We start from the raw sequence: 17,788 nt of genomic DNA, 5'->3' as shown, positions 1-17,788 counted from the left end.
GAAGTAAAAAGATCCTCAGTCAATGGAGGACCAGCGCCATCCTTAACCAGGCGGGAGACCTTCCCCCCAAGCCAGTCTTTGAGTCTCAGGCATGTCAGCTGCAACCTGGAATATGCCCAGTGATCCCTGAGGTCTAGCTGCGACACACTATTGTCACAGCACTGGAGGCTCAACCCTGAGATTTCCACCTTGCTGGCTGTCTAGGAATGGGGTTTATGTATGTGAGTGTGTGTGTGTGTGTGTGTGTGTGTGTGTGTGTGTGTGTGTGTGTGTAAGGAAACAGGACTTGAGGAGTGTTCACAGCTCTGGTCACGCTTTTCAAAGTGCACGGGTCCAGCAGAAGCAGATTGGTCCTGCCCTCCAAAAAAAGAGAGAGAGAGAGAGAGACCTTTTTAGAATGTCTCTGGGAATTTCTCAAAAAACAGTCTTTATTTTTCTACAAACACTGCTGAAAACACTTTCCATTCAAGCATTTCTAACAAAATATAGGTGGAGGGAGGAGTTCTGTTGAGTTTTGCAGTATTCCTTAACATCTCCCCCACACACACACAAAAATAACACAGGGGACACCCCATCAAGTTTATTGTCCTTAGGGGCTGGGCTGTTTATTTCAGCAACTCTTCCAACTTTCAAAAGAAACACTGAAAACAAAGGCTAACTTTTCAAAAGGAGTGCTCCCTGGGGGGAGCACTGAGGACTCCCACTGTGCCCCAGGAGCCTGCATTTGCAGCTCCAAGTAGGAAAACAGAATCCTAGAGTCAGGAAAGCCAGGAAGGGCTGAGACCTAGAAGGTCACTGGGCCACCCTCCTCCTTCCAGAACAAACCACAGCTGCTGCTTAATCAGATCCCCCCACCCCCCACCCCCCAGAAAACATCCCAGTGACTTCTTCCAGCATCCTTAGGAAACCAGGCAGTCTCTTGATTTGCTAAGTCTCCCTCCTGTGTGCTCAAAGGTATGAGAGGCTTCTCAATTGCGGGGAAGCTACCCAGAAAAGGGACCCGTGACCCAAGACAACTCTTGACCCCCCAAGCTGGATTGCTGGAACAAGTGACTTCTGCCTTCTGAGTCTCCCTTGGTAAAGCACTCAGTCGTGACCCAGATGTGGTTGTGAGGTGTGCGAGGGCCTGTGTTTTTAAAGTAATCCCTGAGCACTTAGTCTGTGCTAGCCCTCTTACAGGAAAAAATGGGGTTCCGCCCCCTCTTCCTAACCTGGTGTCTTAGTCAGGGTTTCTATTCCTGCACAAACATCATGACCAAAAGCAAGTTGGAGAGGAAAGGGTTTATTCAGCTTACACTTCCACATTGCTGTTCATCACCAAAGAAGTCAGGACTGGAACTCAAGCTGGGCAGGAAGCAGGAGCTGATGCAGAGGCCATGGAGGGATGTTCCTTACTGGCTTGCTTCCCCTGGCTTGCTCAGCCTGCTCTCTTATAGAACCCAAGACTACCAGCCTAGGGATGGCACCACCCACAAGGGGCCCTCCCTGCTTGATCACTAATTGAGAAAATGCCCCACAGCTGGGTCTCATGGAGATACTTCCCCAACTGAAGCTCCTTTCTCTGTGATAACTCCAGCCTGTGTCAAGTTGACACAAAACCAGCCAGTACACCTGGGGTGACTGATATTTTCTGGTGTGGGCCCCTTATCCTTCTAGCCCCTGCATACCAGCTTACCATGTTGTTATGCTCAGTGGAACCTGAAGATCGAGGTCAAGACCCCAGTCACAGAGCAACCGTGTCAGAGCTGACCCCAGGGGAGGGACACTAATCCCTCTTTATCCCTTCACAGAAGGGACTCTAATTGCTCCAGATTAACTTGTGCAGTGGAGGTGACCAATACAAAACCTAGCAGCACAACGTGTGAGCACACACACACACACACACTCGCCTTATGTGGTGAGTGACCCAAGCAGGAAAAGCAGCCACCAGTTCAATAAGGTTCTAGAAGGACTCAGTCCTAGCTCTCCCCTCTGAGGACTGGGTCGAAAACTAACACAGGCAGAGATTACAGCCCCTGGCAGGGGAAAAAGAAAACCACAACCCCATGTCACCAAAATTCCTTCCATGATCCCTAACAATGCCACCCGCCATTAACATTCACTCCACACCCACCCCGTTTCTAAGAGAGACCATAAGAGGAGGTGTTCGTGAACTTTTATCTCAGCGTGACTGAGGCCTGGGCCAGTGGCCAGCCCTCTCTAAACCTTCTTCATCTATTAAACTAGAATGGCAAGAAAGCGTGTTCCCAAGAGCAGGCTAAGCCTGGAAGTGTGAGTCTCACACAATGCCCAGCAAATGCTGTCACTACCCTTACCTTCTCTCACTGGGGGGAAGGGCGCGCATCCTGTAACAGATCTGGAGAAGCTGCCGGCCCGCCCATCTTCTAATCAATGGCAGGGAGGCAGCAGTGGTCTCAGAGGGAACCGAGCCTCACTGGTGAAATGCTCACAGAGTCTTCCAGGAAAGACTTGTTTCTATGCTTGTTACTGGATATTGGCCTTTCTACGCCTTCTTTTTTTTTTTTTTAAGATTTCTTTTCTTTTTTTAATATTTATTTTTACTTGTTTGTATATGGGTGTATGACCTGCCTGTGATGTCTAAGTCAGACCCCCTAGGACTGGAGTTACAGAGAGGTGGCAGCCATCATGCAGGTGCTGGCGATCAAACTCTGGTTCTCCGTAAGAGCAGCCAGTGCTCTTGATTGCGGAGCCGTCTTCCCAGCCCTTCTAGTTCATCATTTAAGTCTGTTTTGTCTTGGGGAACTCTGGCTCACCCCCTGAAAGACAGCCCATTTCTTTATTTCCAAGATCCAGAGGGGAACTTTATACACATGTGTATAGAAAAGAGGACAGCAAGCCACAGCCGTTTTACACTTTATCACTTAATATAGAAGATGTTTCTATTCTCCCAATTTTACCTTTTCTTTTTTTCTTAGTTTCTTTTAACGTAGCAGTAAGCCTCATTCCTTCCCAGTGAGGTACCCCGGCAAGCCATCCGCTTCAAATGCATGCCGGGTTTGGGTTACTGTAAGCAGTGGGCTAGCGCTGGAGTACTTATTCATGCTACGTGAGAATGTCTGTAACAACAGCCCTAATGGGCTGAGCTAATCTTCGCAATACCAATGTTAAATACCCACTGAAGACGGAACACAAGGCCTCAATGAGCATGCTGGGTGGGGGTGCAGTTCTTTTGTGTTTCGGACACGCCACTGTTTTCTGGCGTTGCCTTGAGGAGGTGGGGTGTGGACAGCTATGTTCCCATCTCTTGTGGCTCTGTGCAAGTTGTTTTCAAGGGCTACGAGCAGGTCCTCCCTATTGTTGCATGGCTAATTATAAGCCTGGAGATCACAGAAACAGGATTTGTTTTGTTGTGTTTTGTTTAATAAAAAAGCAATCAGCAACAAGGTAGAAACGCATGTTAAGAAAGGCTTTAGTGTTTCTCATTCCTCGGTGACTCCTAAGGGTCCCTAAGATGACCTGCCAAAACGAGTCATCACTTCAAAGGTGTTGACGTCACATCATCGAAAGGGAAGCAGCTGGTCGCTGGAGATTACACACATCAGAGCAGTTCTGAGGGTGCAGGGGACCAGGGCAGTGCTCACTGGGCTCTCGTCCCGTTCCCAGAAACTGCTCCTTTCTACTTAGGAAATGCCCTGTCACGTCTCTATGTCCAGTCATCTTTTTATCCTTGGTGAACAGCTTGGAAAAGCGTTCTTAGCAAACACAGCTGAGGCAACCTTAGAGATTTCAAAGCCTAGCCTCAGTGAAGAAGCAGCATCAGCATGGACGAGGGCTTACCCGTGTGCCCATGGGCCACGCCTCGGCATACCTCTGAGCCAGCCCACACACTCTTACCCTGTCCCCTCAAAGACAACACTGCACACCTTCATTTCTGAAAGAGCAGACACCCCCTCCCCATCAATAGCTCAGATAGCAGACGCTCTCTGCCTGACATATGCAATTATAGATCTTAGCGTGTTGTACAACATGGATACTTTTACTATGAAAGGGTTAAATTTGAAAGTTTTGCGCCTTAGCATTCAGGTCTCTACATGAATCCCCAGGAACCCAAACACTGTTGTAGAGATGACGTCTCACCATGTGTTCACACTGTGGTTCCCATTGATCCGTTACTGGTACCATATGAATGCATATACCTTTATGCATATGTGTGTATGTAAGCAAACACACAAGTGTGCCCAATGTTAGACGCACAGTGATAGAGCTTATGGCTGGTGTGACAGCTGAAGGGAATGAGGGGCGTTACAACATCTGCAGGTGAACAGCATCTGCAGGTGACAGGTGAACCAGTTTGTGTTGTTAAGGTCTGTCCTGGAAACTGAAGGGACAGGAGAGGCGGGGCTGTCAGCAGCAAATGGCCATCTAAATACCAATGCCAGACCAATTATAATATCATCTTTGACTCCTCACATTCTGTCGTCCCAGGGGTCAGACCAGGGACTGGAAATGACAGTGGTAATGACCCAGGAGCTTATTAAAGAAATCATTGTTTTTCAAGCCTGTGTCTGAGAGCGGGGGATAAACCACTGCCTGATATTTTTAAGAGCTCAGAATGAGTCTTCCCTATAGCATGCTATAGCATAACTCTACCTGGAAGTATATTCCTCCTCAAATGTAGCCAGTGACTGACTGCTCAGGAGAATAACATTGACAATAGCTTTGTTCTGGAAAGCACACTCGTGAGTTCACATAGAATGTGAAAGAGACGCAGGCACCTTAGCTACCCCTCTTTACACGAGTTTGTATATGAAGTGATTAAGCCTATGGCACAGATATAATCATGAATATAGAGAGATGCAACCACGCATTGTACATACATACATGTACACATCCATGCATGCATCCATCCATGCATACATCCATGCATACATACATACATATATTTTTTGAGGAGGATGTATTTTATATGCTTTATTATGTTTCGTCAACTGCCACCATTAAGAAGTCTGTAATGGTTCATCCTTTCAAACTAGAACCCTAGCTCAAAGAACTATTTGTGAAATCAGAGGCTTTCTCGTTTTGCAACCCAAAGTGTTGCCATAAGGAGACCCCCAGTCTACAGGGCATTCCAGCCTGTGAACTTCAGAAATGTACTCCTCGGGCTTAAGTCCCAGTCCCCACTGACTAACCCTCCAAGGGCGTGAAACTCAGCCTCCTTGACTGCTGTGTCCTTGTCTGTAAAATAGCAAAATTAATAGTCTCTTCTTCCTGGGACAGATGGAAGGATCAAATTAGACGGCAGGGTGTGTGGAAAGCTGTGCACAGAAGCTTCTATTAAAGTAACACTCCAGTCAGAAAAACAAGGACGCCATTCTATCCCGTGTCTGTCCCGGCCTTGTGGAGTGTCTTAGTTAGGGTTTTATTGCTGTGAAGAGACACCATGACCATGACCCAGGCAATTCCTTATAAAGGAAACATTTCATTGGGGGTGGCTTACACCTCAGAGATCTAGTCCATTGTCCCCATGGTGGGAAGCACGGCAGCGTCCATGGCAGACTTGGTGCTGGAAAAAGAACCAGGAGTTCTACATCTGGATCCTCAGGCAACTGGAAGAGAGTGCTATTAGGCCAGGATTGAGCTTCTAAATCTCAAAACCCACCCACAGTGGACACACTTCCTCCAAGGAGGCCATGTCCCCTAATAGTGCCCCTCCTTCTGGGCCTATGGGGACCACTTTCATTCAAACCACCACGCAGAGTTAGTGAAGAACTGAAATGGACTTTGTATCCCCACTGATCTGCGTCCCTGCCTCCCCCATCTAGGACTGAACTTTTCTAGAAAGTTTAACATGTTTCGTATAACTGTCTCTGGACACCCGGGACAAAGGCTTTGAGTGTCCTTCCAAGGATCATGCTCCACATCCAACTAAAACAGTGTCTCCAAACGCACCGCAGCAGAGTCCTTTGGCTACTCTGGGTCAGCTGAGACCCAATGATAGATCTGTAGCTCCGGGCTCGTGTGGTTGTGGGAGAAAGTACTGAGGTATAGACACAGTGCTGGGAGATGCTGTTGGGTGGTCAGGATGCAGCCTTCACCCTGGCTTCTGGTGTGGTCATTCCGCCTGTTTGGGCACCCCCAAGAGTGGGACTCTGTCATGTCTGCAACTGTGTGGCTAGCAGAAACTCATATCTGTCACATTGCCCGAAGATTTCTCTCTCCACCAGAGTACCCTCAGCTTCTTGACAGGGAGGGCCAATAACATAATAACACGTTTACGACCTATTTGTCTGATTTATTTGCCCATATAGCCATTTAAAAAAAAAAAAAAAAACAACCTCCGCACCGGGCTCTGACAGGTAGCAACACGCTTTGTCACCTACAAATCAAACTGTTAATGTTTACAGCCATAAATACCCATTCCCAGCACAGCCTCGGAGAGCGGGGGACCCGTAGTTGCCAGATACCGGGTCACGTGGTTGGGATGTTTCTAAGCCCCTTAGCCTGAGGGTGTGCAGCCCCTCACATCTCGTATGAGCTCCTCCCAGTTCCCACAGCAGCACTGAGCCTTCTGTACACTGTTGCAGGTTCACCTCCCAAATATAAACAAGATGTCGATGCAGGCGGTGTTGGAATACCTCTACACCAAGCAGCTGTCGCCCAACTTGGACCTGGACCCCCTGGAGTTAATTGCCTTGGCAAACAGATTTTGCCTGACACACTTGGTTGCACTTGTAGGTAAGGCCGGTGACTTCTGTGTCCGACAGCACGGTGATCGAAATGACGCCTGAACAAAACTCAAGATTTCCAAGGGGCAGACTGATTGACAGACATCTCTTCAAACAGATTAGGTGTGCATGCACGGGCTGTCACAGCCAGCCCCTTCCGTCAGCCTAAACTGGGTACAACAAGTACCTCCCAAGTTCCTTTGTGATAGGCCCTCCTAGGCAGTGAAAACATCAGTGCCCAACGATGGGGGCTTTGGAGGTAAACGCCACACGCAGGCTGAGTCTTAAGCAGAGCACAAAATCTGAAGTCGAGCTAGTGAGTCAACATTTCTCCACCACAAGTGCTGTGTGTGCACAGGGGTAGCTTTTGAGGAAGGAACATCTACAGCATGAATGGCAGAGAATAGAGGATCAGAACCAGCTCACCCAGGCTCCCCTTCCGGCCCCTTTTCTTCCTGGTTACATGATTTGTCCATTGTGTGACTTGAGTTCTGCTGAATCTCAGCATCCCCTCCTCCTCCTCCTCCCTCCTCCCTCCTCCCTCTTCCCTCCTCCCTTCTTGCTCCTCTCTCTCTCTCTCTCTCTCTCTCTCTCTCTCTCACATAAAAATGGGTACATTAGCTGCCCCCCAAGCCATGAAAGTGGACTTCCATAAATCTAGGAAGTCCTCCAAACACCACCGGGTGGCACACAGTAGGCATCACATATTTGGTTTTGAGAAGTTTACTTTCTCTTGAAACTATTTTTGCAAATGCTCTGACACTGTCGAGTTCATCTCAAGCGGTGGGCGACAGGGGGGGCGGGGTTCTGGTTTAACCTCAGAAGTCCTTTCTGTAACTGGTAGATTGGTTCAGTTGGTAGAAAGGAGCGGGTCTGCGTGGAATACATGCATCTAAATCCCTCATTTTAAACCGTTCACACTTCTGCTTCCTTCCCCAGAGGTGTCAGTTAGCAGTCTGCGACTGCTAATCCCCTGTGCTCGCTTGATTCACGGTTTGGGAGAAGGGAGAGACACCCTGTCCTATTTACTGGCCTTGCTCCTGCACTGGGAGAATTGTCTGTGCATGCTGGACTTTCAGTAAAAACTAGCTGGATAACTGAGCTGATAAAACAAGTTAGAGAAGAAGATATCCTAGTCAAGGTTGGCATACACACACACACACACACACACACACACACACACATCCTTCTAGTGATGACCTCAGATAAAATATTGATTTATCTGCCCCCATACACACAAATTGCCTAGAACTAAAGGTCCCTTTTCTTCATCTTTCTTCCCCAATTTAAAGGAAAGGATCACATCACAATTAGAAAAAGAAATTCTCTAATATACTGAAGTCATAAATCCAAATGAGTATTTTACTCTTCAAACATTAACCCCAGGAAGCCACAGTGGAAATGCCCTTCTCAGAAATGTGAGTTGCAATCCGGGTAACTACCCGAGGGTTACACAAGTATTTGCCCTTCCAGGATAAATTGGTTTATTTTTAATAGACAAAAAAGCAGCTTGGAGCCAGATACCTTGAATTGGGTCCATACTGTGTTGGCATGGTCGTGTTCTTATGACACTGATCACACGGAGTTGACTTGTACATGAAAGATTTCTCTATTAAGTTATCCTGAGAACACTCCCATGTGCACATGCTCCAGGCCTCTCCCATGCTGCTAGGACTCCATAAAGTCCTGCTGGGACTGCTCCGAGTGCTTCCCCAGCACAGCTCCTCCAGTCACCTAGGCCCTGGGTGTGCACAGTCTAAGCAAGGCATTTAGACTTACAGTTCTTGGACCATGGGTCGAGACCCCTTTGGCAAATCTCTGTCTCCGAAAATATTTACCTGCCGAATGGTGTTGGCACATGCCTTTAATCCCAGCACTTGGGAGGCAGAGTTATAACATAATAGAATAGAATATATATTATTATATATATATTATATAATTTATTATGTATTATATATCATAAATATATTACTTTATAAATATATTTTATTTTTATAAATGAAACATAAAATAATTTTAAATATAATAATATAGCATAGTAAATTATTGTGATGTGCTATATATATTATAACTATATATTATATAATATAGAACATGTAATATGTAATATATATTATATGTGTATATATGAACAGAATGGCAGAGAATACAGGATCAGAACCAGCTCTCCCAGGGTCCCTTTCTGGCCCCTTTGCTTCCTGGCTCCATTGGTTAATATACATTAATATACATTATGTATTATATATAACATATAATATAAACCCACATTATTATCTATATAATATACATATAATATATATCTTAGATATAGATATATAAAGATATCTTATAGCCAGGCAGTGGTGGCACATGCCTGTAATCCCAGCACTCTGGGAGGCAAAGGCAGGTGGATTTCTGAGTTCAAGGCCAGCCTGGTCTACAGAGTGAGTTCCAAGACAGCCAGGGCTATACAGAGAAACCCTGTCTCGAAAAAACCAAATCCAAAAAAACCAAAAAAAAAAAAAAAACCAGATATCTTATATATTATATAATTTATATTATACACACAACACACACACACACTACATCTGCCAGGGAGCTGAATGCTGAGGATCTGCTGGTTTTCTTCCTTTCACTCAGTCTGAGAACTCAGTCCATAGGAAGGCACGACCCCACTCAGGGTGGGTCTTCCCCCGGAAGGTCAAACCTCCCCAAACCATCCTCACAGACAGCCCAGATGACCTCTCTGGGAAATTTAGCTTTAAGTAGTTCTGTGTATCCACCCAGCTGAGGAGAGCTATATCAAAGGAAGCATCAACGTGTGCAAGCAAGTGTGGACTTAAGAACACAGAGCCAGGTAGCAGGCAGACGTGCCTGGACAGTGTAGACACAACACACCTCAGAGACAGCAGTGTCAGCCCCAGGCCACTGCAGCATGAAGTCCTTTGTATCTCAATGAATGTCAAACTTATGTTTACACCAAGCAGTAGTCTATTAAAGATGAAGCAGCATTACCTCTAGAAAATGGAGAAACTTCCACCAAAATAAAACAATAACAACAACAACAACAATAGCTTTAGAAAATTAAAATAAAGCCAAGCCACAGCCTCTAGCCACAATGGAAGCTTCAGGTCTAGGTTCTGATACCTGATATCAAGGCGGTAGGGTTAAAGGTCACAATAGCTGAGGCAGCCTTTTCTGACCAGATGACATCCACATTTGACTCAGCAACTGACCCTTCTTTGCATAGAAGGTCACTCGGTAGTATGGGGACCCCCTTTGATGGTGATGGTCCCTCAGTCGAATGTCTGTCAAAACGAAAGTCGACATCTCCAAACCCTTCCAGTTGTTCCGTGTTCTTTCCATGTACGTGCATACGCTTGCATATGTGGGGGGGGGGGGGTGTAGCTCAGATGTGAGTGCTCATACACGTGTGTGCTCAGGTGTGTGGAAGCCCAGAGTTGACATCTGGCACCTTCCTCGATCACCTTGACTTTACTTATTAAGCTAGGGTCTCTCGTGGAACCTGGGTCTCGGTCTCAGTCAAGCAAGCCGGCTTCACCCGGGAGCTCTGCCTCCCGTTGCCACCATGCAGCCTGGCCCTTGCAAGGTTCTGGGGTTCCAAATTCTCATTCTCATTCCGACGTGGAAAGGGTTTTGACTGAGTTACCTCCCAGCCCCCCCAGCCCCCCATTTACCAGAGAGTTTATAGATGATTTTCAAAGTCTGTTGGCCTTGCAACCACGTGCAGTGTGACTCTTCCGCCTTTGGGATTGTAAGCCAAATAAGCCCTTTCTTCCTTAAGCCGCTCTTGGTCAGAATGCTTTATCAGAACAACAGAAGTGAAACCAGGGCCCCTGGGCTTCCGATGCCCCGCACCAGACGCTCTTCCATCCCTTTTTGACAGTCCTTTTAGGGGTTTTAGGGGAACAGGGCCTCAAGACTCACGCAGGAAGTAAGATCCACTCTAACCTAAAGCCGACAGCTGCCTCCGTCCCCAGCACGATGGTTGGGCTGTCCTTTGAGACTTTGAAAGCAGCCAGGAGGATGTCTTTCTAGCCGAGCAGGCCCCAGATGGTGCCTCATTCAGCACAAGGCTGCTGTGCTCATGCTGAGGTCTCTTCTGTAGGGAGAGCCTTCCTCAGTGACCTCCGTGTAATTGGTTACAGCTCCTCCTTGGCTCTTAGTGTGTTAACCTCCATTCATCTATTACCATGACGGTCTCCTCTCTTCAACCCCAGCCTCTGCTGGTTGGTCTAAGCCTTTGTAGAACTAGAGGGAGTTAGCCTTGCTCGGGAGTGGACATGGTTGAAGGGATGTTGTCCCTAGGTTGATCTTCTATCCAAACCTGTAAGACTTTCTCCAAATACCAACAAAGCTATCTATATGCATGTCGCTGGCGACATAATTGGCAGGCTAGCTTTGGGGCCATCTTGGGTTGTGATATGCCTTCCTTACTAAATTGTTTATTTATGCTGGTGTTTTGCTTGCATCTCTGTCTCTGCGAGGGTGGGTGCCAGATCCCCTGGAACTGGAGTTACAGACACTTGTGAACCACCATGTGGTTGCTGGGAATTGAACTCAGGACCTCTGGAAGAGCAGCCAGTGCTCTTAACCTCTGAGCCCTCTCTCCAGCCCCTCCTTACTAAACTTAATCATCATTTATATGTTTGGGGTTAAAAAAGAGAGCGCTTCCTTTCTCTCACTTGACCCTTTAGAAGCCATGACAAGGGATTGGACAGCTTAAAGAGAAGAGAGAGAGATCAACCAAGAAGTGTAAGCCTGGCAGTGGGGCAGTCACGATACACACAGTGTTTATCTGTTAAGTTCACCACATTATATAGGTCCAGGAGCAATCATGTTTCATCATTTAATAACAATTAAAAAGTTTGAAATAGTGTAGGAATTACCAGAATGGGGCACAGAGGTACAAAGTAAGCCCATACAACTGAGAAAAGAATGAACTGGCTGGAGGCTGGATGAACACAAGATTTAAATTCATTCATTCATTCATTCATTCATTCTTCTTTATCATCATCATCAACAACACCTGCAATTGGAGGAAACAAAATCACAACCCAAAAGTGGTCAGCCTGTAGTATGGAGAACCACCATAGCACCTCTAATGATGTCATTATGCAAAGCTGGAAACTGCTACAGCAAAACGTCACACACCCATGCTAACCTGGGGCTGGAGACTACCTAAGCAGAGGCAACAAAAAAAATCACCCCAGCCTTAGAACCAAAATTTAATAAACTCCGGCACCCGGAGCTTAAGCAGACATAGCTTTCTCAAACTGGAGTTTTATTACTTGGGACCAATATTCTCCACCATCTTTACAATTGAAAAGCTTGACCCATGTGGTGTGCTTGCAGCTGTTGAGACCAACATATATACATTCACATTTCATGTCTTGTTTGGTTGTTTTGTATTTATTTTATTTTTTTTTTAGCTACATTGTATCTCAGATAGCCCAGGCTGGCCTCAAACTCACTATGTAGCTGAGGAAAACCCTGAACTTCTTACTCTTCTGCCTCCAGTTCCCAAGTGGTGGGGTCGTGGGTGTGGACCACCACACCTGTTATGCGCAGCGCTGGGGATCAACCCCAAGTCTTCAGGCATGGTAGGGAAGCACCATACCAACTCAGCTACATCCTCAATTTTTAGTTCCCCACGGAGACTTGGCCCTCATTTAGTCTTTGAAGATACCCTCACACCGGATCATGACTGAAGTCACAGGATCCTATAGACATGCTAGACTCCCAGCAACCATGCTGTCTAGTAGAACCATCTTCCAGCAATGGCTGTGTCCGGTGTCTGCACACTCCAAGGTGGTAGGTATGTGAGGCTACTGAGCACTTAACAGGACTAGTGTAGTCAATGAGCTAAATATTAATTATCTGTGATTAAATAGTCACATATGACCCATGGTTATCATCCTAGGCAGGGTCAGGAAGGTCTGGAGGATTCTGAGTATTCGAGAAACACAGACTAGAAGAACCCTCTAGAATGGTGATTCCCGACCTTCCTAATACTGGGACCCTTACCTACAGTTCATGTTATAGAGACCCCTCAATCTTAAAAGTATTTAATAGTCACTTTGTAATTGTAATTTTGATAACCATAATGATTCATAATGTGGATATCTGATATAAGGGACATCTGATATGTCACACACACACACACACACACACACACACACACACACACACACCAAAGGGGCCACGACCCACAGGTTGAGAACTGCTGGCCTAGAGGCCTAAGTACCTTGCTTGGAGACTGAATCAGCCCTGGATTCATTCCCAGTGTCTGCCCAGAACTGTGTCATTCACCTTCTGTCTTTCTTTAGAGCCCCCCCCCAAGACAAGCCCCCCCCAGGCCAGGGGGCTGGCTCAGGGTGGGCATTTTAACCCTGTCCTGCCCTCTCTTTCCCCAGAGCAGCACGCTGTCCAGGAACTCACCAAGGCCGCTGTCAGTGGAGTGGGCATCGATGGTGAAGTCCTCTCCTACTTGGAGCTGGCTCAGGTAAGTGTATGAGCCTTTTCCTGCTATCTCAGGGGTGTGTCCCATGAGCCCACTTTCATGCTGACAAAGCTTCCCACCGTCACATCTCCCCAAATAAAGATGTCACAGAAGTACACCCATATGCAGAGGAGATCAGAGAGTTTTACATTTCATGTAAAAGCATGCTATCTGCCAGAAAGAACAGGGACCCTCCAATACCTGACCCTCCTGAGACAGCAGCTTTTTATATCCAAGGGGGAAATCTTGCCTCTTCTTTGAGTTCTTGGGCAAGTACTTGGCCAAGAACAGTAAGTTTCTAGAACATTCCATAAATCTTTGTACATGACCCCCACCCCCATCCAAAAAATGAACAGTTTGCTAATGCTCCCCTGGAGTTTTCTAAGATCAGATTTGTTAATATCAGTGTCCGTGATCCTTACACAAACTTCATCCATGCATGTATGTAGGAGATGTGTTTTGGTTAGGGTTTTACTGCTGTGAGCAGACACCATGACCAAGGCAACTCATAAAAACAACATTTAGTTGGGGCCAGCTTACAGGTTCAGAGGTTCAGTCCATTATCATCAAGGCAGGAGCATGGCAGCATCCAGGCAGGCATGGTGCAGGAGGAGCTGAGAGTTCTACATCTTCATCCGAAGGTTGCTAGCAGATACTGACTTGGAGGCAGCTTTGATGAGGGTCTTAAAGTTCATGCCCACAGATCCATGCCTACTCCAAAAAGGCCACACCTACTCAAACAGAGCCACACCTTCTAATAATGCCACTCCCCAGGCCGAGTGTGTACAAACCATCACAACATGCACACACATAGCCCCACACACCTCTTCCAGAGAAAGGCAATGCCCAACTAAAGTCTTGGACACAAAGATAAACTCCGCCTCCGTCTCCTCATCCTTAAGACATGAAAATGGCAACCCATGACCTCCCGACCTTACAGACTGAGAACCAAGGGAGAAAGAATGTTCAAGAAAGAGCTGTAAATCGAAGAGGGGAGGTTTTCTCACACTGCAGGGTGTGTAGGCATAATGATGCAGTCCCAGCGTAGACTTATCAACAGCTGTTTACATTCCGGGAACAGGAAATGCAAAATATGTTCTGACTGCATGATGTTTTGTCGTGTAAGTGCATGCGTGCATGCCTACATATGTGCGTACGTGCATACGTGCGTGCGTGCGTGCATGTGTTTTCCTTTCTGCCTGTGGAATTTGGCTTCCTTTGTTCAGGGCGGTGCTAACCAAGTCTTAGGTCAGGCCATTTAAATGGACATTTCCCAATCACAGGGGAGGAGTGGCCTCAGAAAGGGGACAGTGCAAGCAGAGCAGGTGTTGCTCAGCCCAGCCAAGTGTGGCCATAGCCAATCGCTCCGTTCACAGGGAGAAGGTAGACTGGAACTTGGAACAGCCGAGTCCCTCTAGCTTGACACTTGACAAGTACTTGTTGTGTGACCCCCAAGTCCCTCAGCTCTCTCCGAACAGCAGATTGTCTGCTTTCAAAGACAAGTGGGAGAAGCAGACACGAACACAGATTCCTAAAACCCGATCTGAAGCCCCATTCAATGAGGGCCAATAATGCATTGCAGTAGAAACCCCATAGCTGTCCAATATTTGAAACTCAAGGTCTTTGGAGACATCCCCTCCCCTAGTTTGGGACTGGATTCTCCCCATTAGCACCCTGCAGAGAAGAAACTGAAGTGACTCGGAATGCCCTACTGGACAATTCGCTGGGAGTAAAGACATGTCGGGCTGTGGTGTGATTACTAAGCCCGGACAAACCCTGAGAGGAAGTGAGCATGATATCTGTGTCTTAGCCCATCCTTTAGCCTTTAACCCAGAGAGGATTTCAGTTAGTGGAACCCTGATCAGCTGCCACCGCTGACTCCCACTGTGCAAACTCTCCTACTGAGGCCAAAGACTGAGTCACTGAACTCAAATCATCAGGGCAGCAAGGGTGCAGCCAGTTCTCTGAGCTAGTGCAGATACCCTCACGCCCACCCAGCACCCCGCCGCCCCAATCCCAAGCTCAGAGTCAAACTGAACACACAGAGAAGCTGGAAGGACCAGCCTCCAACTCTCTCCATGATTGGGGTTGTGGGTTCTGTCTCCCCAGAGTGGCTTTCTCAGGAATGGATAGCCAAGCATCAGAAGAACTGTGGCTTTCCCAAGTTCCCCATTGGCTGAAGAAACACAGGATGCATGACAAAGGGCAAAGATGTCCTGCTAGATCAGAGGAGATATGGGGGAGTGGGCCATCAGAAAAGCTGGATGGAGCATTCAGATCCCCACCCCCACACCTCACCCAGTGCCCGCTCTTACACAACCAGAGGGCAGGTACACAGGGGCCACTGCACGCTGCCTTCTCCACTTTCCATCTCTGGCCCCAGCAAGCTGAGCTCTGACATGTGACACGGAGGATTGCGTTGCTAAGGCTCTGTAAACAGAGATGACATCGTTTCCATCTGAGGCTGGCTGGTACCTTCCAGAGGGCACGCATGGGTCACCTATCACCAGAGGGCCAGGGGGCAGGCTGGGCAGGAGAGCCAGGCATACTTGAAACTCTCGGTGTGATATGGAGTTTATTTTGAGGACCATCTATCCCAGGAGGGAGCAAGGGAAGCTACGTGAACACTGTGCGTGGCTGACAGCAGAGCCACAGTCCAAGTCAAAACCCTGAGGTCTTGTTTACAAGAGTTTTCCTGTATTACAGGCCTTTATCTTCCTCCACCCTCTTTTGCACCCTCATAATGTTTCTAGTTTCTTTGTAGGCTTGCTTTAATTTTTGTAGCATTGCCCATGTGTGCATGCACGTGTGTGTGCACGTATGTTTGTGTGCATGCCACAGCATGCCTTTGGAGGTCAAGTGACTTGCAGGGGTCAGGGCCCCTTCTTCCTCCACGGGGTCCTGGAGATCAAGGTCAGTTATCAGGTTTGGCAGCAAGCCCCTTGACCTGCTGAGCCATACCACTGGCCCACTGCCTCGCTTCTGCAAACAGAGCCTGACCCCAGTCCGGTCCCCTTCCCACAGTTTCACAATGCCAACCAGCTAGCCGCCTGGTGTTTACATCACATCTGCACCAACTACAACAGCGTCTGTTCCAAGTTCCGCAAGGAAATCAAATCCAAGTCAGCAGGTAAGAGTGTGCGTGTGAACTCCCCGCCATCCATCCCTTGCCCTTTCTACATAAACCCTTGGGAGGGAGGGAGCAGACTCGGTGGGCACTTCGTGGTCAGTTCCCTTTGGGTGTGTGGAAGTCACATATTCAAGTGGCGTGACCCAGGGGATTTTCAGTTGAGGGGATCTCTTTGCAAGATGTCTTACTTAGAGAGGAAGAGAGTGGAATTGAGGGTACCCTGCTGCAGAGCATGCCAAAATAAGGCCTCCTCTCATTTAGGGGTGCACAGCCAGGGTTGAACTCTGGGTAAAATCAAGTGGTTTGGGGTCTGGGTACCTAGTATAGATTCTACATATTAGACTTCAGGGTTAGCATCTGCGGACCACCTCATCAGCACACTGGGAGGTTGGCCGGTAGCATAAAGCAGGACCCAGCACCCAGGACAGCAGGAATCCCAGACAGTATCTCCCCGCTCTCCTTCCCCCCAGACAACCAGGAGTACTTTGAGCGGCACCGCTGGCCCCCTGTGTGGTACCTGAAGGAGGAAGACCACTACCAGCGCGTGAAGAGGGAACGCGAGAAAGAGGACCTGGCGCTGAGCAAGCACCACACGAGGAGAAAGTGGTGCTTCTGGCACTCCTCTTCGTCGTCTCCGGCCGTCGCCTGAGGAGGAGAGAGGGGACCATTACCCACGAAAGCCAGCCATGGGCCACCTCCACCGTTGACAGCTCTACTGAAAAAAAAAAAAAACCAACAAACCAGTCTCCTTAGCCATCTGCGCAGTTAGGGTTTGGGGCACTGGCTTTTCCACGCGTGTGCATTTATCTCCACCAGGATCAAAGCACAAGCTTCTCATCGAGCCAGGACATAAAAGGAATGACGACCGACTCTCCCGATTCCTTCGACTCACAATGTCCTTTTTTTTTTTCTTTACGAGGAAGCTTTACTACACTTTAGTCCGTTACTTTCTTCCTTTTGATACAAAGAAAAACAAAACCCAGCTTTCGTGTCTCAGATTCCAGATTGGAGAGTATTTTTCTATGGACTCTTGTATCTCGCTGCAGTGACAATGCTGTGCAGTACTTAATTTTATAGGTCACGCATTGAACCGTGAATTCGCCCCCCCCCACCCCCTGTGACTCTGTCGGGCCCCATGTGACCACCGAGTGTCACTCATAATGACAGAGTTATCCTTCTGTTGTGAGGTAAGGGGTTGGACTGAAAGGCCTCAAACACAAGCCGGAAGCGCTTAATCTTTGTTCTGATGAGCGACATTGGTTATAATTACCTACTTACAAAATTTCCCTTTAACGTGCTAGTAATTATATGGTTATCTGTGCCATATAACTATGGTGCGGGCAAATATCCTACTGTTTAAAATTTCTAGATTCTAAGAGGATAATCCTTATCATCATTAGAAGGGCTTATTCAACCCCAATCCTATCAAGGGCAAGACTGACTGCTGGACCTGGCTCCCTGCAACGCCAC

General features: G+C 47.6%; 1 protein-coding gene across 6 annotated transcripts in view; it reads left to right on the top strand.

Moving 5' to 3' along the window:
• Rhobtb1 (Rho related BTB domain containing 1) overlaps positions 1–17,231 on the top strand; it is a 73,825-nt gene extending 56,594 nt beyond the window's left edge. For all 6 annotated transcript variants that reach the window (XM_052163559.1, XM_052163560.1, XM_052163562.1 and 3 more), the window contains 4 exons: positions 6,546–6,696; positions 13,103–13,191; positions 16,213–16,318; positions 16,789–17,231. In XM_052163559.1, the coding sequence (XP_052019519.1) occupies positions 6,546–6,696; positions 13,103–13,191; positions 16,213–16,318; positions 16,789–16,967 (525 nt within the window). In that variant the 3' untranslated portion in view covers positions 16,968–17,231. The remainder of the gene's footprint in view (positions 1–6,545; positions 6,697–13,102; positions 13,192–16,212; positions 16,319–16,788) is intronic.
• Positions 17,232–17,788: the final 557 nt, after the last annotated feature.

The sequence above is a fragment of the Apodemus sylvaticus genome, chromosome 19 (genome assembly GCF_947179515.1).
Source record: "Apodemus sylvaticus chromosome 19, mApoSyl1.1, whole genome shotgun sequence".
NCBI classification, from domain to species: Eukaryota; Metazoa; Chordata; class Mammalia; order Rodentia; family Muridae; genus Apodemus; species Apodemus sylvaticus.
The sequence above is the reverse complement of the archived record's forward strand: the minus strand, read 5'-3'. Positions and strand labels throughout refer to the sequence as shown.